The sequence below is a fragment of the Peromyscus eremicus genome, chromosome 1 (assembly GCF_949786415.1).
Source record: "Peromyscus eremicus chromosome 1, PerEre_H2_v1, whole genome shotgun sequence".
NCBI classification, from domain to species: Eukaryota; Metazoa; Chordata; class Mammalia; order Rodentia; family Cricetidae; genus Peromyscus; species Peromyscus eremicus.
In genome coordinates, this window is record NC_081416.1 from 53,917,603 (window position 1) to 53,938,993 (window position 21,391).

General features: G+C 51.5%; 1 protein-coding gene across 1 annotated transcript; it reads right to left on the reverse strand.

Annotated features, from left to right (window-relative positions):
* Positions 1 to 92: 92 nt before the first annotated feature.
* Positions 93 to 15,264, reverse strand: Pygm (glycogen phosphorylase, muscle associated). The gene is made up of 20 exons (XM_059262185.1): positions 14,908 to 15,264; positions 13,803 to 13,904; positions 13,638 to 13,716; positions 13,457 to 13,560; positions 13,015 to 13,146; positions 11,349 to 11,460; positions 11,174 to 11,256; positions 10,652 to 10,795; positions 10,278 to 10,370; positions 9,933 to 10,079; positions 9,626 to 9,789; positions 9,130 to 9,244; positions 8,517 to 8,618; positions 8,037 to 8,184; positions 6,926 to 6,984; positions 6,678 to 6,819; positions 5,749 to 5,956; positions 855 to 989; positions 626 to 692; positions 93 to 514 (listed from the first exon to the last, which is right to left on the reverse strand). The coding sequence occupies exons 1-20, from the start codon at positions 15,148 to 15,150 to the stop codon at positions 365 to 367; spliced, it is 2,529 nt and encodes an 842-aa protein (XP_059118168.1). The 5' UTR covers positions 15,151 to 15,264; the 3' UTR covers positions 93 to 364.
* Positions 15,265 to 21,391: the final 6,127 nt, after the last annotated feature.

A 21,391-nucleotide genomic window follows, 5' to 3' on the forward strand; every position in this document is an offset into this window, starting at 1 on the left:
CGGTGGGGGGGAGGGGGGAGGATAAGGAGATGGTTGCGCAGCAGCTGTTAAGCTCTCCAAGAGCTAAAAATATTTTTCAACAGAGAAGAGAGTAAGGAAACTCAGGGAGAGTCGATTTATTGGGGAGTGGGTGCACTTGGTCAGACCCCACTCATAAATAGGAGGGGTAGGGAGTTGAGGGAAAAGAAGAGGGCAGTGTCCTTAATCACACTGGGCATCAGGACCTAGAGACTGATAAAAGAGGCTTCCGAAATGGGAAGGGCAGAGTAGTAATTCCAGGGGCCCACCCTCTAGATGAAAAGTGAGTCTGATCCCAGTAATTGCAAACAGACTCAAGGGCAAATGTGGGGTCTGGTGTGGAAGATCAGATCTTCTCATCCGGGGCTGGCAGGCGCTGGTGAGAAGGTTCTACACCCCAGATCTCCCGGGCATATTGGGCAATGGTGCGGTCACTGGAAAACTTGCCAGAGGTGGCAATGTTCCTGATCACCATCCGTGTCCACTCTCTTGGGTTCTGAAGACAGGAAGGGAATCTCTAGGTTCACACTGTCAGCAGACTGGCCCCATTCTCCTTCATCCCAGCCAGGGTCAAAGCCCTGCCAGCCACTGGCCCAAGGCCCCTCACCTTGTACAACTCACTGACTTTGTCCTGGCATTTAATGTATTCCTCGTAATCTGCAAAGACTTTAAACCTGGAGGAGAATGGAGAGACCAGAGCTCTGTGAGGTTAAGGGCCAAGTTCTTCTTGGTGCAGCAGACACTTGGAGTGAATGAAGCTGCAACCATGGGCAGCCTCCCCACCCACCCAAGCCGTTCATTCATGAGCCTCCATGTAGCCTGGCCAGCCAGCTCACCGGTCATGGTGCATGAGCATGTTGACAATGTCCTTGAACAGGTCGGGCTGTTTGGGGGAGAAGAAGCCACTGCTCAACTGTTCGATGATCTGCCGAAGCTCAGGAATTCGGTCATAGTACTCCTGGGCATTATACCTGCCAGAGCACACCTGTGGTCAGCTCCCTGCAAAGGGTCCCCAGCTTCACAGAGAAAACCTGAGAAGACCTAAGGCTCAGGGCCTGCACAGCTGCCACACTGCACTCAGCTTTTCTTCACCCACTTTGTGGATGAAGACACTCTGGCCCCAAGGAGCCAGAAAAGACAAATCTGGAGAGATGGCTCAGTGCGCCTGTGCACACACAAACATGCACCTATAATTTTAGAAAAGGAAAAAAAATAGACAAGTCTTGGCTCCAGCAAGGACAGTTCTTCCCAGTGGCAGAGTGCTTGCCTGAATATGAGAGGCCCTGGGTTCCATCCCCAGCACCACCAAAAAACAAAACAAAATAAAACCTTCTATGAACGCCTTTTTCTACCATCCCAAGCCCACCTCTATAGACATATCCTCAGGAGTGCCTTTAAACTCACACCATCAGGCCAAGCTCACTGCCGGCTTTCTCTCATTTTCGAGGTAACATTCATCCACTCCTGTCTTAAACCTGCCACAAAGATGGCCTTCCCTCCCTCCCTGGCTCACTGTCAGCATCAACAACGGAGTTCCCCTTCCACGGTGATCCAGGTCCTTGCACTGCCCTACTTTGTGACTCCCCTGGCCTGTGCACAGCCTCCACACTGGCACGCTACCCAGTACTCTGCAGTCAGAATTGGTCTGAAGTCTGGTCTTGAACATCCCAAATCTCATTAAATGCATTAGGGCCAAGAAAGCAAAATCTGGGATTTCTTTCTTAGGCAGGGTCTCCCCATATAGCCCTGTCTGGCCCAGAACTCTCCATGTAGAACAGAGTGGCTTCAAACTCAAGGAGATTCACCTGCCTCTGCCTCCAGAGTGTGGGGATTAAAGGTGTGCACCACCATGCCCCACTCCAAGTCAGAAACTTCTAGGAAAGAGCCCTTTCAGCAGCCAATGCCAGCTCCCTGAAGCTGTTCTGGAGTGTAAACTGGCACCAACCTTCCAGAAGCATTTGAAAATCTGTGGCAGAGGCTTAGGAACACTCTCTTTGGTTTTTCAAGAGAGGGTTTCTCTGTGTAGCCCTGGCTGTCCTGGAACTCACTCTGTAGACCAGGCTGGCCTGGAACTCAGAGATCTGTGTATTGGGGGTGGTGAGCATGCCTTACCATGCATGTGGAGGTCAGAGGACAAGCTTTGGTGTGGCTCCTGGCCTTGCTTTTCACCTTGCTTCTGAGACAGCTTTTCACCTTGCTCCTTTAGCGCTGCCAGCTGGCCTGCCGCTTCTGAGTCTCCTGTCTCCGCCTCCCCTTCCTTCAGGCTTGCTGCGATTACATATGCTTGTGCTACTACTTTTACTTGGGTTCTGGGAAACAAGCTCGGGTCACCAGACCACACCACAAGCACGTTTACCCCTGAGCTATCTGCCCAGCCCAAGAACTTACTTTTTGATCCCACGTATTCTCCTCCTAATATTTATCCCGAAATTAGCCTGCCCCTCCCCCAAATAAAGATCACTTTGTTTTGCACAGTACATCCAACAGTGGACTGAGCAGTGGCTATAGCCTAACTTTTTTTTTTTTTTTTTTTTTTTCTTTTGAGACAAGGTCTCATTATATATATAGTCCTGGATGTTTCGGAACCTGCTGTGTAGACCAGGCTGGCCTTGAACTCAACAGTGACCTTCCTGCCTCTGCCTCCCAAGTGCTGGGTCTAAATGCAAAAGCCACAAGATCTGGCTTTCCTAATAATTCTTAAGGGAATAATCAGACATCTGGGCATTGATGGGAAAGGTTGCTCACTGCAGTTAACATTTATAGCAACAGGTCAATTTTAATGTCCTGGGGTTTGGAATTGGTTACAATATAGCTTGGCTGGGGATCTGGAGAGATGGCTCGGCCTTTAAAAGTTGCTCTGCCAGAGGACCTGGGTTCAATTCCTAGCACCCACAGGGCAGCTCACAACTGCCTGTAATTCCTGCTCCAGGGGATCCAACACCCTCTTCTGGCCTCTGTGGGTACTACATGAACCATGAACATGGCATATAGACATACATGCAGGCAGAACACCCAGACACATAAAATAAAAATAAAGGTTAAAAAAAAAAAACAGCAAAAGTAACAAAAAAAAAAAAAAACCCACATAGCTTGGCTGTAGCATGGAACACCAAACAAGCACTTACAAATCTGAGGGCCTGGTGTGGGGGCACATTTATGATCCCAGCGCTCCAGGGTGGAAGCTGGAGGAAAGGAGTTAAGGTCAGCCTGGGCTACATGAGACATGTGAGATTATGGATACCAGTTACTGTCGTTGATGTTGTTTTATATTTCTCATTTTTGTTTGTGGTATGTATGTGTGTTCACGTGGGGTGGGAGTGAGTGGGTGTGTGTGTGCATGTGTGTGTTGAAGCCAGAGGCAGACATTGGATATCTTTATTTCCTGAGGCATGGTCTCTCACTGAACTCTGAGTTAACTAATTCAGCTAGCCTAGCTGGCTGGCTTGCTTTGGGCTTTTCCTGTCTTTGCTATGCCTGGCTTTTATCTGGGTGCTGGGGAATCCAAGCTCTGGTCCTCGGAGCAGGCACTATCTACTGAGCCAGCTGGGGAATCCAAGCTCTGGTCCTCGGAGCAGGCACTATCTACTGAGCCAGCTGCCCAGCCTTGTATTTTTCCAGTTAGTGACCGCGTGTGTGTGTGTGTGTGTGTGTGTGTGTGTGTGTGTGTGCGTGTGCGCGCACATGTATGTGTGTGAAGGCCAGAGGTCTACTTTGGGTGTTCCTCGAGTTCCTGAGTCTCTGAGATAGGGTCTCTCACTGGCCTGGAACTTGCCAAGTAGGCTGGCTGGCCTCTCTACTTCCCCAGAGCTGGGAGCACATCTGGCTTTTGTGTGGGCTCTGGAATCAAACTGGAAGCCTCGGGCTTGTGGTAGAAGCGACATTTGACCAGCAGAACTATTCCCCAGCCCAAGCATTATATTTATTTAAAAAGTTCACAGTGTGGGGGCTGGAGAGATGGCTTAATGGTGAAGAGTGCTTGCTGCTGTTTCAGAGGACCTGAGTTCTGTCCCAGCATCCACAGCAACTGGCTCACAACCATCTGAAAATTTAGCCCCAGGGGGTTCACACCTCCTTCTGGCCCCTACACACAAGGGGCATTCACTCACATAGACACACACACACACACACACACACACACACACACACATAAATAAAAATAACAAAAAAAAACTTTTTTTGAAAAATCACATGTGGGCTGGCGAGATGGCTCAGCGGTTAAAAGAGTACTTGTTCTGTAGAGGACCCACGTTTCCAGAACCCAGTGGCAGCTCACAACCACCTGTAATTCGAGTTCCCAACCCCTCTTCTGGCCTCCAAGGGCACGAGGCATGCATGTGCTACACAGACACACATTTGGGCCAAACACTTCCACATACAAAATAAAATAAGTAAGTCTAAAAAAGAGAAGATGTCTACATAAATAGCTTTGATGGAGAGTGTTGCCAGGCATGCCTTAAGCCCTGGTTTGATCCCCAAGACTACATGATGGCACAGGCCTATAATCCCGGGATCTTGGAGGCTGAGGTAGGAAGAAGCCTGAGGTTCAAGGCTATCCTGGATTACATATAAATTTAAAGCATAGTGTCTGAGAGTGCAGCCACGGGGTAGCCTTTACTCCCTGGAGAGGCTGAGTCTCAACAACAACCAAATACACATCATACTGCTTAGAAAGACCTTGTTTCAGCTGAGCGGTGGTGGTGCACACCTTTAATCTAAGCACTGGAGAGGCAGAAGCAGGTGATCTCTGAGTTCCAGGCCAGCCTGGTCTATATCGTGAGTTCCAGGATAGCCAGGGCTACATAGAAAAACCCTATCTTGAAAAAAAAAGAAAGAAAGACTTTGTTTCAAAAAAAAATATGTATATAGAGCTAGAGAGATGGTTCATATAGTTAAGAGCACTGGCTACTCTTCCAGAGGATCTGGGTTCAATTCCCAGCACCCACATGGCAGCTCACAACTGTCTGTAACTCCAATTCCAGGGGATCCAATGTCCTCTTCTGGACTCTATAGGTACAAGTAGGCATGCCACGCACAGACATATATGCAAGCAGAACATCTATACACATAAAATAAAATATTAAAAATACATACATATACACATACATATATATAATAAAACTCTATTTTAGCTAGGTGCACACCTATAGCAATGAAGCACTTAAGAGGCAGAGGCAAGAGGATTATTTAAGCCCGGGAATTCCAAGAGCAGAGTGAGCCCCAAAGTGAGGCTCCATTTTAAATCAGTGATTAATTAAAACATTTAAGATGTAATGTCAAGCTGGGTAAGTACTGAGGAGGCAGAGGCAGAGCTCTGTAAGTTCTGTAAGTTCAAGGCCAGCCTGGTCTACAAAAGGAGTTCCAGAACAGCCAGGGCTATTACACAGAGAAACCCTGTCTTGAAAATTAAAAAAAAAAAAAAAAAAAAGATGTAATACCAAGGACGTGTTTCCTTTGAAGGATAATATAAGCCTTTGTCTCTCTCTGCCATGGTTGCCAGAGAGAAAGCCGATGATTTAATTTTACTTTCAATTTCAGAACTACGTAATTTCCGCTTTCTTTTCCTCCCGTCCTGTTACTTCCTTCTTTTCTTTAGCCTTGTTTGCCACAAGCTCCCTTTTGAGTTTTCTAGAATCCCGGCAGTCATGACTAAGATGCCACACAGGTTGGCCAGCCTCTCCCAGCCTGCCTCTTGACTGTAAACCACACACTCCGGTGTTCCTGACCCCATACCCTCTCTGGTCCAGCCTTTCCACGTCCTCCACCCGCATGCCGAAGATGAAGAAGTTCTCCTCCCCTGCCTCCTCTGCCATCTCCACGTTGGCACCATCCATGGTGCCGATGGTCAGAGCCCCGTTGAGCATGAACTTCATGTTGCCAGTGCCCGAGGCTTCGGTGCCCGCGGTGGAGATCTGCTCTGAGAGGTCAGCAGCAGGAATCACTGCAGTAGGAACACAAGGTCAGTCCCAGGAACAGCCCAGCCAGGCTGGAGTAGGGCCTAGACAGATTCAGGCACCTCTCCACCCCAACCCCTGAGATTTTTCCATCCGAGTCTCTCACCCCCAACCCACTGCCTTTTATTGATTCCAACCTCAACCCTATCCCTCCATGGTTTTTATGGTTGTTTTGACAGTGTTTCACAATATAGCCCTGGCTAACCTGGAACTCACTATGTGGATCAGGCTGGCCTTAAACTCACTGTGTGATCTTTCTTTACTAAGCTTTTTGGGTTTTGTTTAGTTTCCTTGTACACATACGGTGTACGTGTGCATGCATGCATGTAAGGCCAGAGGTGGATGCCTAGAGTCTTCCTCAATCATTTTCTATCTTATTATTTTTTAAATAATTTTCATTTTATTTTATGTAGATGGGTGTTTTGCCAGCATGCATATGTACCACATGCATTGTGGCCTGTAGAGGCCAGAAGAGGGTATCAGATCTCTTAGGACTGGAATTACAGAAGGTTGTAAGCTGCCATGTGGGTGATGGGAATTGAACCCAGGTCATCTTGAGGAGCAGCCAGTGCTCTTAACCACTGAGCAATTTCTCCAGCCCCTCCAATTTCTTCTTTACCCCGACCACAGGTCAGGCAAAGATGGCTAACGCCTCCTCTGGGACTGAGCTGGTCAGAGCTCCCAGGCCGTCACTGCAGCAGCACCCACCTTTCTCGGCCAGTGAAACTCGGTAGTTCTCCAGGAAGATGACTCGGAGGCGGTCTCCCACTGCAGGGTCATGGTTGACCACATCCCCAATGGCAGTGATGAGCTTGATGATCATCTTGGCCATGTGGTACCCAGGTGCAGCCTGTGGGGCAGTCTGGGGTCAGCACTTCAGCCCTCCCACACCTTGATCTTGTGGCCGTCCAGGCATATGTTCAAGAGCCAGGGCCAGTCTGCCCTGGGTTTCTCACCTTGCCTCCGATCATCACAGTCCTTGGCACCATGAACCTATTGGGCTCCCTCTTGATGCCTGTGGAGAAGAGAGGCATCAGGGGCACTTACCAACACAGGCAGCCAGGGCTAGGGCTGGGCATGGGCAGTGCTGGCCTGGGCTGGTCACTTGGCTCTGTGTCCATCAGGTCTCCTTCTCTGAACCTCAGTTTGTTCTGTGATGCGGGGTGTGATGGTTAAAGCTGTCAACTTGACAAACTCTAGAGTCACCTCAGGGGACGGGGAGGCAGGCCTCTGGCCATATCTGTAAGGGATTGTCTTGGGTATATTAATGGAAGTGGGAAATCCTGCCCATTGTGGGTGGCACTTTTCCCTAAGGGGATTCTGTACTGTGTGAGCGTGGAGAGAGCAGGGGCAGCAAGATGGTTTAGCAGGTCAAGGCACTGGTGCCGGGTCTGATGACCGGAGTTCAATCCCTGCAATGCACAAGGCGGAAGGAGAGAACTAACCTTTGAAAGTTGTTCTCCACAGGCATGTTGTATCACGACATGCACACATACACACAAACATACAATAAATAAGTAAACATAAAATAAAATTTATAAGAGAATGGAGGATCTGGCATGATGGTGTATGCCTTCAGCACTAGCATTCAGAGGGCAGAGACAGGCAGATCTCTATGAGCTCAAGGATAGCCTGTTGTACACAGTAAATTCCAGGTAAGCTGGGGACACATAGTGAGACCCTGTTTCAGAGGGAGAGAGAGAGAGAGAGAGAGAGAGAGAGAGAGAGAGAGGGAGGGAGCACCACTGGCATGCATCATTAGTCCATCGCGCTCACTCTTTACTCCTGACTGTGGATGTGACTACTTGCTTCAAGGCCCTGCTGCCCTGACCGCCCCACAATGACAGACTGTAACCTAGGACACTGAGCCAAACAAACCCTCTTCCCCTCGGTTGCTTTTGTCGGGGAATCTTATGACAGCAACAGGAAAAGAAACTAAGATGTGGGAATAACACCACATCCCAAGGGTAGTCACCAGACCCCAGGAGACACTGAGTCAGCCATTGGTGGTACACTGCGAGATGCCCAGAGTTGGGGACTCAGTTGGGTGGGGTCCCAGCCACTCACGGTTATACAGGGTGATGACGTGAAGGCAGTTGAGAAGCTGGCGCTTATATTCATGAATCCTTTTCACCTGGACGTCGAAGAGGGAGTTGGGGTTGATGTGGACTTTGTATTCCCTCTCGAGGTATGCAGAGAACTTCAACTTGTTTTCCTGCAGATTGAGGAGACAGAGGGCTCAGCAATGGGCTTCAGCTTAAAAAAAAAAAAAAAAAAAAAAAAAAAAGCCCTCTAGTCCCATTGTTTTCCACTCACTCAGGCCCAGGAAAACAGATGATAGGAAGCTCGCCTACTGCTACTTCCCTCAACCCCTGCACCAAGGCAGACATTATTAATCTATGCCGGCATCCTCTCAATGATAGCAGATGCTGCCTTCCACCACTGACTCCCACCAATGGCTGAGTCTGGTAGGAGAGATGGTTGCCACTCCTGTCCTCTCCAGATGCTGGCCCCCGTGCAGAAGTCCCAGGTTGCAGTCCTCCCCACCTGCTTCACTTTGGCCACATCCCGGATGAAGGATTCATCATCCACATAGGAGAGCAGTTTGCGCAGCTGGTCCAGGTCTGAGATGTACTCCTCACCAATGCGCTGTGGGAATACAGCTTTCAGCTAAGACCGCCCAATCCTGGCTCTCCTCCTCCAGGCTAGATAGACCCCTTCCACCTTGAATTTCTCCTCCCAAAGCTTCCCAGCGGATACAGCCACCTTCATCCGACACTAACACTGAGCCCTTTGGTGGCTGCTCCACCTGACCCCAGCAGGCCTCCTGACCTCTGGCCTTTCCTCCTGTTGCCATGACTTCCAGCCTCCCCACCAGACATCTGCCCCTTTACAGTCTCACTTCAGCTGTGACAACAGTAAACTGTGAACTCCAGCAGGTTGGCCTCTGTAGCCAGGGCCTCCATTAGCCACAGGGCGAGCTTGTTCAAGTAAGAAAGCAGAGTCTCTTCCTCCATGTGGACACTAGCCTTGGGAACACAGGACAGGACTGTAGCCCTCCGGGGGGGGGGGGGGGGGGGGGCTTTGCACAGGGAGCTACCCACTCGACTGTCTTGTAGTGACCTGTACTGATCCTGTCAGCTATACAGTGCCCTCTCACCTCAGCGATGACCTCTGCCAGCCCAGGGTTACACAGAACCAGCCAGCGCCGAGGGGTGATGCCATTGGTCTTGTTCTGGAACTTATGAGGCTCCAGCTCATAAAAGTCCTTGAAGCTGCAGGTTGGGGTTGAGTGAGGGTCACCGTTCACCTGCAGAGCCCTCCCACCCGGCCCCTTACTCTATTTTTTTCCTGAAAGAGGCTTGGATGCAGGTGCAGAGTTGGGGCAGGTTGGGGTGCTGTGTGTAAGAGGGGGTCATCTGGAACAGGATTGTACCGGAAGGGGGCTAGTGTGTTATAAGAATGGGTAACCCCTGAGGTGGGTGAGAAGGCTCAGCGTTATGGGTGCTTGCTACTAAGCCCACCCTGAGTGACCACAGAGCGGAAGGCGCTCAGGGGAGGGATCAGCCCAGGTGACCCTGTTTGGTGCCATGTGAAGGGGCGGGGTCCATACGCTTCGGAAGAGTGGTGTGGGCGGGGCTTGTGGAGAGGCTCACATGGTTTTCTTGAGGATCTCCGAATGGATGCGAGCCACACCGTTGACTGCGTGCGAGCCAGCAATGCACAGGTGTGCCATGTTGATGCGCTTCACTGAGCCCTCCTCCACCAGTGACATGCGCCGCAGCCTGTCTACGTCCCCAGGGAATGCGGCCGCCACCCGCTGCGCCCCCCAAAAAAGGCCAGAGCTGAGACTAAGATCCGGACCCAGGAACCTTAGTCTCCAATCCCCCTCCCCCAGAGACTCAGCCCATAGGTTTCCTGACTTCAAGGTTGGGGGCCCACTCCCACACCGCCCCAGCTCACGTTAAGAAAGCGCTGGTTGATCTCATAAATGATCTGCAGGTGCCGGGGCAGCAGTGTCTCCATGAGGTGCACTGGCCAGCGCTCCAGGGCTTCCGGCAGCACTGTGTGGTTGGTGTACGCACAGGTCTTCACGGTCACGTCCCAGGCCTGGCATACAGGGCAAGAAGTCAAGACATGTTCTCCACACACTACGCAGCTTGTGGCCCCACCAGGGCCCAGCTGGGTTTCAACCAGCCCTCTGGTCTACACTCTTTGTTCAGCCTGCTCCTGCCCTTCCACCTCATACTGGGAAGAAGACCCTGGGGGCAAAGTGGCTCCTGTAAGGGTAAAGCGACCGAAACCTACCTTGTCCCAGTCCAGCCGTTCCACATCCACCAGAATCCGCATCAGCTCAGGAATAGCCAAAGAGGGGTGGGTGTCATTGAGCTGGATGGCCACCTGTAGGGGATGAGTGGGAAGTCAGGATGGATTCCAGACCAAGCTCCATCCTGAGTGCTCCTTGCCCCTTCAGAGCCCCTAAAAGGCCAAATGTAGTTCTGTGGCTGGGCTGGGACCAGGCATGGTGGCGGCTGGAGCAGGGCGCAGCTGACTGAGGAGGAAAGATACTGAGCAAGTCATTCCCCCTTGCACGTCCAGCCTCCACATCCGTGAAGTGAGGCTGGAAGGAGATGCCATGGGACTTAAGAGAGGGAGAGAGAAGCCTTGGGCCAGGCTGCTACCTTATCGGGGAAGGCATCGAAGTTTGTGCGCACAGGATCACGGCTACCAAACTTGGAGGACTTGAAGCGCCGGATGATGTCCTGGAGAGTGGCAGCCACCACAAAATACTCCTGCTTCAGTCGAAGCTCCTTCCCTTCAAAGAACTAAGGGAGGTACAAGACAGAGCATAGTTGCGGTGGCAGGGTGTGAGGCCCAAAGCTGCCATGGGTGTGACCAGGAGAGCTCCTACCACACTGTCCCAGAGCCCTAAACTGCCCCCACTTTCTGGACCTAGGGGTCTTTGCCCCACCAAGTAACTGTAACAGATGGTGTCAGAAGGACATAGATGAACTAGGAGTCCTGTGAGGGTCTCCCAGGAAATGTCATATCCCAACCCCTCCCTTGGGATTCAAAGGATTTGATAGGACACACAGGGACAGTGAACAATGGGACTAGAACAGTTGCAAAGGTCCCCACCCCCAGCTCCCCTGTCCCTCTCCAAGGACTTGGGCTTCCAGCCTCCAGATTGAAGGGCAACGCACGTTATCATTGGGGTACAAGACACGTGAGATGTTCTCAGCCAGGTTTCGGTCGAGCACAGCCTGGATGTAGCCGCCAACGTTGACTGAGGGACAAAGTGGATTGGGGTGAGGCTGGGGCTGGGCACAGGCCAGGCAGGGGTAACCAGGGCTGCCATCTACCAGCAGAGGGACTCACAGTCCTTGAGGTTGAAGTCATTAGGTGCCTTGGCCGACCAGAGGCGCATGGTGTTGACAACATTGTTTCGATAACCAGGCACGGGTGTGTCGTAGGGCATGGCCAACACGACCTGCAGGGAGCACCTGAGTCAGAAGCTAGACAGGCTGCCAGGGTCCAGCCCTGAGCAGTGCTTGAGTCTGGTTTGTGGGGTCTCCCCGAGCAAGAGCTGGAGCTTAAGTCACTGGCCCTGAACTCTGCCAATGTCCAAGGTAGACTGCAGTTCCAGTACAGAGCTTACTAGCTGGGTTACCAGGAGCAAGCTGTGGACCCTCTGAGCCTTATCTATAAAAAGAAGAGAAGACAGGTCTGCTGGTACAGGCCTGGAATCCCAGCCACTGGAGAGGCTGAGGCTGAAGGATCACAAGTTCAAGGCCTGCCTAGGCTACAGGGTGAGTTCAAGGCTAACCTGGGCAACTTAGTGAGGCCCTGTGTCAAGTAAAAAACAGAGAGAGCTGAGGATATAGCTCAGTGGTAAAACGCTTGTCAGGCAGGTGCAAGGACTGTACAATCCTCAGTACTGCAGAGCAGTACTACAGACCTCTCTAGCATTCCCACTGGACATCCCAACTGCCTCCTTAGACTGCCAGGAGGACCAAGGGAAGGGAGAGAGTGCCAAGCCCTGAACCCCAAGTGGGTCTCTGTTGATGGCTGCTCTACAGCCTGGCCTGATCGAGTGAGAACACACTGGATTCAGGAGAGGGCTGAGGGAACCTGGATTCAAGATGAAGGTTACAGAGGGTCAATTCTATGCAGAGGTCTTATATCTAACCAGCCAGCCCCACCTCCCATAATCTATAAGCACCAATTTGCTCCGAAGAACTACCTGCAACCACAATGCCAGGGCCACCTCCAGAGGACTGCCTCTATGGGCCTCCCCGTCCCTCCCTGACACTGAATTGTTAACACCCTTGATGGGGCAGGGGAATCCAGGTGGAAGAGACAGTGACCAGGCGGCCCAGGCCCCCATTACCCAACCCCACAGACACCAGGTTGCACACCAAAGGGAGGCAGTCTGCAAACTTCCAGCCTGGGCACCTGGTACGTGCAGCAGCAGCCCTGACTAGGCGCAGGCCTAGATGAAAGAGCAATAAACACCATTTCTGAAGGTCTCAGGGTTTCCATGCAGCCCTGGAGGAGACTAGTAACTGCAGCCACACAAGTCAGAAGAAGGAGCCACAGGCCAGGGATTGGGACACCAAGGTGGGCTTTCAGATCCCTTCAACTTGCTGTGTGGCTTTGAGCGTGCCAGCTCCACCCAAAAGGCCTCATTTTCTCTCCTGCCTCCCTTCGTCGGGTCCCCAGCACAAATGTGCAGACAGTCTTCAATCACTGTGCTAAGTCATGTGCTGGGGAGAGGAGCTGGCCAGGGCAGAGCGCTGGTGCCCTCCTCCTTCCAGGGTTGAGACTTTGCCTGGCCTCCCTGATAACCCTGACTAGCATCTCCCAGCTTCAGCTGTGTGACCTCCAGTAAATCTCTTGACCTCTCTGAGCCTTAGTCCCCTCCTTTGTAAAATGACTGTGGGTTCAAGAGCCTTCAGCCTGTTGCCTGTGTCCTGTTTTCTGGAGGCACTCCCCTCCCTCCTGCCTCTCGCCAAGTCCCCCCAGAACCTGTGCCCGTCTTCACCTGGGTGTCCACCCACTTGGCACCCTGGCTGGTGTGCTCCACTCGGCCGTAGAAGTGCACAGGCAGCGTGAACTCGGGGCGGGCCTTCTCCCAGGGGTTGCCATAGCGAAGCCAGTCATCAGCCTCTTCCATCTAGAGGGTCACGGGGAACAACGGAGGTAGGCGACAATGTGAGCTCCAGGGACAGAGCAGGGACTGTGCCCTGGCTTGGCGAGTCATCCGGCAGGGGACATACTCTATCCTAAGCATTCCGCAGGGGTGGACCACCTGTTCTAGGGGTCACCAGCTGGCTTTGAGGCAAGGAGCAAGCGACAAGGATGTCTGCCGGGGAAGCTGGGTTCTGAGCCTACCCAGAGATGGATGACTAGATGAGATGCCTCTCTATTGTGACTGAGCACCACAAAGTTGGGGGTCGGTCGGTCGGTCGGTCGGGAATGCTCACCTGCCAGCCCCCACAGATCTTCTGATTAAAAATCCCAAATTCATAGCGGATCCCATAGCCATAGGCAGCTAGTCCCAGTGTAGCCATGGAGTCCAAGAAGCAGGCTATGGGTACAGGGAAGTGGGCATCAGGGATCCAAACGCGGGACTCCTCTCCCCACCCCCATGAGCTCCGTACTCACCTGCCAGGCGGCCCAGGCCCCCATTACCCAGCCCTGCATCCTCCTCGATCTCTTCCAGCTCCTCCATGTCCAAGCCCAGCTGAGAGAAAGGGTGGCAGCGGTCAGGCCCCAGGGGCAGCATGGGAGCCCCCCAGCCCTACGCGCTCCCCCATCTGGCTCCCCCACCTGGTAAGTGGCCTCATCACAGGCGTTCTCCAAGGCCAGGTTCACCATAGTGTTCTGTAGGGTCCGTCCCATGTAGAACTCCAAAGACAGGTAGTAGATCCTCTACCCAGAGACAGGGAGGAGGGGTCAGGGCCACCCAATGACACGCTGCAGCCAGGCTCGGCTGGGACTGGGCCTCTATCCCTCCTGTCCTCCTTGCCAGGCCCCAGCATGTCTCATCTGTCACCAATCCTTTTCTCCCGGCTCAGAGGAGCCATTTCAGGCTTCGGGGTCCAGTAGCTAAGAAAGGCACTGGTCCCTACATGCTTTTGAAATGCCTTTCCACCTGGCCTCGGTGTCTTCTTTCAGAGAATGAGGCTGGCCAGGCCTATCTCAGGGATTAAGGTGCTTATGAGAAGTGGGGACCCCTTCTGAGGTACATACCCTCCTAATGTAACCCATCGGGAAGTCAGGACATTGAGAAGCACCTCTGAGTGCTCCCCCAGAAGCCATTGCCAAGGCCCAGAGGAAAAAGTCATTTTCAAGGTCACACGGTGACTCAGGGCTGGACCTGCCATCTCTCGTCCATGCACTGCTGTTCCCCTTCACCCTCAAGCCTCAGTACGGAGATGAACAGAGGCATGAAGATGCTGAAGGCGCCCCGTCTCCCCATTTCCTGGGTCCTTCCCTGCCCCTCCCCCACTCCTGTTGTGGGTGTTAGGTTCCTGACATTTACCAATGACCCTACCAGATACTTGATACCTGCCGCCCCAGCTGCCCCAGCCTTGCCCTGCCTGTGGCACAAGCAGACAGTGCCATGCACACATTTGATGACATGTCCTTCCATGCCAGGTCCAAACTGGACCACAGGAGGATACATTTCCTGCCCATCAGCAGCCCCCTCCAAACTTGTCTGGTGCATGTGTAAGCAGCCCGCCTACCCTGAGCACCCCTGGCTCTCCCTCCTCAATATTCTTTCCGTCCAGCACCCCCAGATCCTCCAACCCCAGGCTCCTAAAACAGCAATTTATTTTGCTGTAGAAAACTTGGCCTCAGGAAGGGACAGCTCACTGCCAGGCCTCACTCCCAGATCATTTCCCTCCCAGGGTGTCCCCTACTGTAGCACCTTGGGGTCCTTTTCGTAGTAATGCTGCTGCGTGCGAATCCAACGTCCCACGAGGTGGTCCCGCACGGTGTGGGCCAGAGCAAAATAGTAATCTCTCGGGGTGGCCACATTGCGGTCCTTGACCAGGGTGAAATGCAGGTGGCGGTTGAAGTTCTTTTTCAGCTCAGACACATTCTCCACACCGGCCAGGCCACGAACACTGATTTGCTTTCTCTTATCCTGGTCTGAAAGAGGCCTGGACATGGCTGCAGGAAGGCAGGCTGGACTAGACAGACTGATGGCCTAGGTGCCTCCAGCCAGGGAGTGGAGCTGCCCAGCTGTGAGGGGATTTAAAGCCTGGCTCAGAGCAGCATGACACGCCTCCCCGGACGTGGGAGGGTCTTGGCCTTGAAGCTCAGGGAGCTATTTTGGGGGCAAGTGGAGAGGAGAGAGGAGGGGAGGGAGGAGAGAGGAGGGGCCTGTTCACAGCTGACCCACTTCTAGGTTTCCTGAGCCTTCTGGCCTTGTCTTCTGGGCCCTGGCTTTTGGAGGACTGCAGACGGGATACTTCAGAAAGAGTTGGACTACTCTGGGAGGCCTGAAGCTTACCAAAAACATTCTGGTTGAGACTTTGTCTAAGACATTATCCAATCTAGGCTCTTTCCTGAGCTATAGAGGAAAAGTGGGACTGGACTGTGGACCCTCCTTAAAGAGGCCAAGGGATTGTCACCAGTGCAGGACACATTCTCCTTTGCAGGGCTTGCTTGTGACATCTGCCTAGAGTGCAACCACTTCTTAGTGCCTGTCAAGCTGGTCATAGCCATTCCTCACCCGGCTGGGACACAGTGCACGGCTGCACACAGCTGAGGAAGTCCTGTGCATGGGCGAGAGGAACCAGGGGCTGAGAAAGAGTGTGCCCTGACGGAGAGGTGCTGCTAGTCCAGAAGAGGCTGGGCAGCTGTGAAAAGGGAGACCAAGGGTCCTTTCAGAGGACGCAGGTTCAGCTCCCAGAACCCACATGGCAGCTCTGGATCCGCCACCCACACACAGACATACGTGCAGGCAAGACAACAATGAACATAAAAATAAATTTAAAAAAAGAGGAAAGGGAAGACCAAGACCCTGGTTGCAGGGAGTGCTGTGGGGGAAGAGGGATGCCTGAGGTAGAGGGCCACTGTCTCACCCCGCCCCCACCAAAGCACAGTAGCTCTGAGCTTCCTCCTGTTGCTGTCTCTCAAGGAGCTCTGAAGTGACCTTTTCTAGAGGGATAGTCAGGTTACAGGACAGCTTTGGCTGAGGCTGCAGCCTGAAGCAGGGGCTACTGGGAACTATAGTCCTGTGGGTCTGCAAAGGTGAGACAGTATTCCCCACAAGTTCATGACACCATCAAGTGTCATCCGTCTGGAGTTCCAGCCACAGTAGGACCATAAGTTCAAATATTTTTATTTTTCTATTATTTATTTTGAGGCAGGGTCTCACTCTGTAGCCCTGGCCATCCAGGAACTGGCTATGTAAAACATGCTAGCCTTGAACTCACAGAGACCACCTACCTCTGCCTCCGGAATGCTTGGGGCCAAAGGCGTGTGTCACCACAAGTAGCCAGGAGCTCAAGTCTTGCTTGGGCTACAGATAAGTGTTCAAGCCAGCCTGGGAAAATCACCGAGCGCAATCTCAAAATAATACAAAGAGGGCTGGGATATGGCTCAGTGTTGGAGTACTGGCCTAGGCCCTGCGGTCCATTTCTAACACCACAAAATCCAACAAACTAACCAACCCTGGAAAACAGCAGAGGTCTCCCCATGACCCGCTGCCAGGTAGATAGGTGCCTGGAGGCTTTCTCCTCCTGTTCCCACCAGGCTATACGGTGGACAGGGATTTTGTGTGCTAAGTCCTAGTTCTGTGACTTCCAAGAGCCTATTCTGTCCCTTCTCTCCAATTCACCTGTACAGCCCAGTCCTCCAGGCTCTCCAGTCCTCCAGGCTCTCCTTTCTAGACTTTGGCTGTATTTACTGCTCATGTACTATTCTGTGTCCTTAGGCTGGTTGTCTTACCCAGCTGAATCTTGGACTCCTTGATCAAATGTACATATACTCGAACAAAATTCCTGCCTCATCAGCTGCTGCCTCCTAACTTGCACGTGGGGGTAGGGGCAGGGGAGGCACCTCTGCTTCTTTCTTTGAGGAAACAGAATCTAGGCCCTCAGGCAATTTCAAAAGCTGGCTGTGCCTCCAGGGTAGCAAGCTGACTGAGGGGGAAGAACTGGGTGTTCTACTCCGAGGGTCAGGGTCAGATAGATACAGCGTACTACCGAACGCACCTGGTTCTGGGATAGCCACACTCCTTCTGAGAACTTTCTGACCTCGGGCAGGCAGGGTTCTGGAGTCCTCAGCTCAGCTCAGTGTGTGGCCTAACCTGCAAGTCTTCAGGCTAAGCTCTGCCTCTGCCCCTACCACTGGCACAATGCCCTGCTCCTGTTTCCTGGAGCCAGGTTATCAAATACAGAAGCCAGGAAGAAAACACAGATGCTTACACAGATGGAGTGGGAATAGAGCACTGACTTTTTCTCTATACTGCTCAGTGCCAGGCAAGTGCTCTACCATGGAGCTACACCCCCACCTCTACTTTTTTAGTTTTTTAAAATTGTGTTTACTATTGTGTGAGTGTGGGGTACACACGGTGCACATATGGAGGTCAAAGGACAATTTTGGCAAGTTGATTCTCTCCTACCTTGGGTTCCAGGGACTAAACTCAGGTCATCAGGCTTGTGCTTTTACCCAGTGAAACATCTTGTCAGCCACATTTTAGTCTTTCATACACTTGTTTAGATGTTTATTAGCATCATTAATTATATGTAATGGTTTTCATTACTTTCATGCATGTATATAATGTATTTTGGTCATATTCCCTCCCCATACCTTTTTCTTCTATTGGTATTTTGCCTGTACGAGGGTGTTGGATCCTGGAGTTAGACAGTTGTGAGCTTCTTACTAGTGGCCACACCACTGCAAAAAATGTCTCGTCCCTCTCCCAGCAACCATTCAACTACCCAGAGAGCATCAGGGAGTAGTAGGACCTTGTCAATCTCTTCCCTTCCCATGACAGGACATTGGCAAAACCAATCTTGTACAGGTAACCACAGCTGCTGGGAGCTCAGGGCTGCCACAGCCATGTCATGCCCTGAAAATGGCACCCCACAACACCCCACTCTATCCTCCTCCTCCTCTCTTCTTTCTGTCCCCTCTTCTGCCGTGTTCTCTAATGCCTTGAGGTAATATGGATATATCATTTATGACTGAGTATTCAAGGCCCTAGTCCTCAGCATTTTGACCAGTTAGGAATATCTGCAGTTACTACTGTGCCCACTCCCTCCCATGCAAAATGAAGCTTATGGGCTAGAGAGATGGCCCAGCAGTTAAAAGAGTACTTGAAGCCGGGTGTGGTGGCGCACGCCTTTAATCCCAGCACTGGGAGGCAGAGACAGGTGGATCCACAAAGCAAGTTTCAGGAAAGCTAGAGCTGTTACACAGAGAAACCCTGTCTCGAAAAACCAAAAGCAAAAAAAAAAAAAGCCCTTGAAGCTTTTCCTGGGGCCTTAAGTTTTGGTCCCAGAAGCCTTGTTAGGCAGCTGATCACCTGTACTCCAGCTGCAGAGGATCCAATGCCCTCTTCTGCCATCCCTACACAACTGCACATGGCATACATGTACACATACTAAAGTACATCAGCTGGGCATGGTGGCACACACCTTTAATCCCAGGACTCAAGGGCACGCTGATCTCCGTGAATTTAAGTTGACCTCAACATAACCTATAGCCACAGTTATTCAAAGGCAGTTTGATGAGACCATTCAGTTCATTTCATAGATTTACAGCAGGCACTTCCCAGTAGGGCCTGCAACCTCTCTAACCATGAGCATGTAACTCAGCTTACAGTACCAAATGTGCATTTCTTCCTGTGGAGGCCTCAAATTCCGAAGTGTTAACTACCTCCAAGAGACTTGTCCCTATTGCACATGCCCACAGCTGAGTAAAACTGATGACAATCTCTCCATCGGCCTGCATAGCGCCTTCTAGCACCACAGGGTTCGTCTCCACACCCACTTCCAGCCTTTGGCCTTCTGAGTATGTGGTACATCATCTCTAGTCTTGCCATTTAGTTCTGGTGAGCAAACAGCAGGTTTGTTTGTATTGTTTGGGGGCCTCTCTGATGTGTGTGTATGTGTGTGTGTGTGTGCACACGCACGTGCATGCTAGAGGTGGTGTCCTGTGGTATCATCACTCTCCACCTTGTTCCTGAGACAGGGTCTCACTGAACCTGGAGCTACGATAGTGATCATCTATCCTCCTGTCCCAACAACTAAATTATGGGGGTCCAGGTTCCTAGAATCTGTTCAGGTCCTTGTGCTTGCATAGCAAGTGCTCTTTCCTACTGAACCATCGTAATAAGTATCACAACACAATGGCGGTTCTGGTTCATCATAGTGATTTTTAGGCAGATTTCACTACAAAGTTCTGGCTGACCTGAAACTATATACACCAGGTTGGTTTTGAGCTCGGGGATCCATTCATTTGCCTCTGCCTCCCAAGTGCTGGAAACAAAGCATACACCAGACTTGGTTCATCAAATTTTAGTTTGAGACAGGATCTCATGAAGCCTAGGCTAACCTTCAACTTCTGATGGTCCTTCCCCCACCTCCTAAGTGCTAGAATCAGAGGCATGTGCCACCATGTCCAGGCTTAAAGTCCACTTTAATTTTTCTGGGGGTAGGGAAGAGATGGGGATGATAGAACACAGGATTTTAGGCCAAAGAAACAAACAGAAAACCACTTTTAAGCTATTTTCATTGTATATATGTGCTCACTGTTGTGTGTGGGTGCATGGAGACTAGAGAACAACTCCCAGCATCCACCTCAGGAATATTTACCCGCTTTCAAACACATCCTCTCACTGTCCTAGGCTAGAGCAGCGGGCTAGTGAGCTGAAGCAATCTGCCTGTCTCCCATCTTCCCAGACTGTTACCACACCTGGATTTGTTTAGTTCTTGAGGATTTCATTTGTTTTCATCTCATACCCAAGCTCACTCACCCAATTTTGTGGCATTTTTCCCTACTGTGGTAGTTTGAAATGTAACTGGCCCCCATAATCTTGTGGGAATGGCACTATTAGGTGCGGCTTTGCCAAATTGGGTATGGTCTTGTTGGGGAAGTGTCACTGTGGGGGTGGGCTTTGAGGTTGCCTATGCTCAGGATACCTCTCAGTGTCTCAGTCCACTTCTTGTTGCCTGCAAGATATAGGACTCTCAGCTCCAGCATATCTGTTGCCATGCTCCTGACCATGATAATGGACTGAACCTCTGAACTGTTAAGCAAGCCACCACAATTAAATGTTTTTCTTCTAAGTGCCATGGTCATGGTGTCTCTTCATAGCAAGAGAAACCCTAAGACACCACTGACAATTTATGCAACCCATATATACGTGGTGGGTCTCATGAGGTAGCCCTGTCTGGCCTAAAACTCTAAGGTGGCCTTCCTGACTCTGCTTTCGAGTGCTGGAATTAAAGGGTGCACCGCCACACCCAGCCCTACACCTAGTATCTTCATGTAGGTTCTAAGAATCAAACACGGGCTCTAATACTTGGCTGCATCTGTCATAGCACCATCTTTTTCCCCCCATCATTTATTTCCAGCCTCTGCACCTCCATCCAGGGCTGTGTTGGCCTGCACTGTCCCCTGGAGGGCTGCTGTGGCCAGAGCTCAGCTTTCTTGGTCACCCATCAATAGCCCCAGGTTGTTATCCATACGACCACCTCACACAATTGTGGCCAACATGCTGGGGCCATGTAAAGCTCTGTATTGCCCCCAGGTCTACTCATCCATCAGCACAGCCTGTCTGACCTGTTCTCCAGCACAGGTCCTCAGGACTGCTCCTCTCTGCTATCAACCCAGCCCCTAGCCTCTCCTCTTCTAATCCAACCACGGCACAGCACACAGCAAGACAGCTCCGAATACAGTCCAACACACTTGCAGAGCACATCATGTTACACAGCCAAAAGGTTGGACACCCCTGCTAAGTCTAAAGGCCACGTACACATGCTTGCCAGACTTCCTCCAGGGTCTTTCTGAGGTCACCATGGCAGGCCTCCTCTATTCTACAGACCCCATTCCCTGCATGAAGACCTGCAAGCTCAAACACACCTGTTTGTCTCTTGCACCCTTTCTGTCTCACCCTTACTCAGGGTCATGGGGTAGCTTACTTCCCAGAACCCTGAAAATACATCTAACCCACACTAACTTGAAGTTGTTTATGTCGGACTAAGTTTCTAACCAGAAACCTGGCCTCCCTATTTGGACCAATGTTGTGTTTCTGCAAAGCACTTGTCTTAAGTCTCAGGAATAAACAGAAACCTCATGCTGACCTTTTCTACCTGGCATGTCCCTTGCCCAACATCAATGGGGGTGGGGCTACTGCTGCCATCATCAGAAACTGGCATCAAGTGAGGCACAGT

Excerpts from the sequence above, each read along its gene's own strand:
- Pygm (XM_059262185.1), bottom strand. The coding sequence starts at position 15,150 with ATGTCCAGGCCTCTTTCAGACCAGGATAAGAGAAAGCAAATCAGTGTT. Across the intron at positions 13,717-13,802 it reads GTGATGAGGCCACTTACCAG|CTGGGCTTGGACATGGAGGA; the intron begins GTGGGGGAGCCA and ends CCTTTCTCTCAG. Across the intron at positions 6,985-8,036 it reads CGTCATCACCCTGTATAACC|GCATCAAGAGGGAGCCCAAT; the intron begins GTGAGTGGCTGG and ends TCTTCTCCACAG.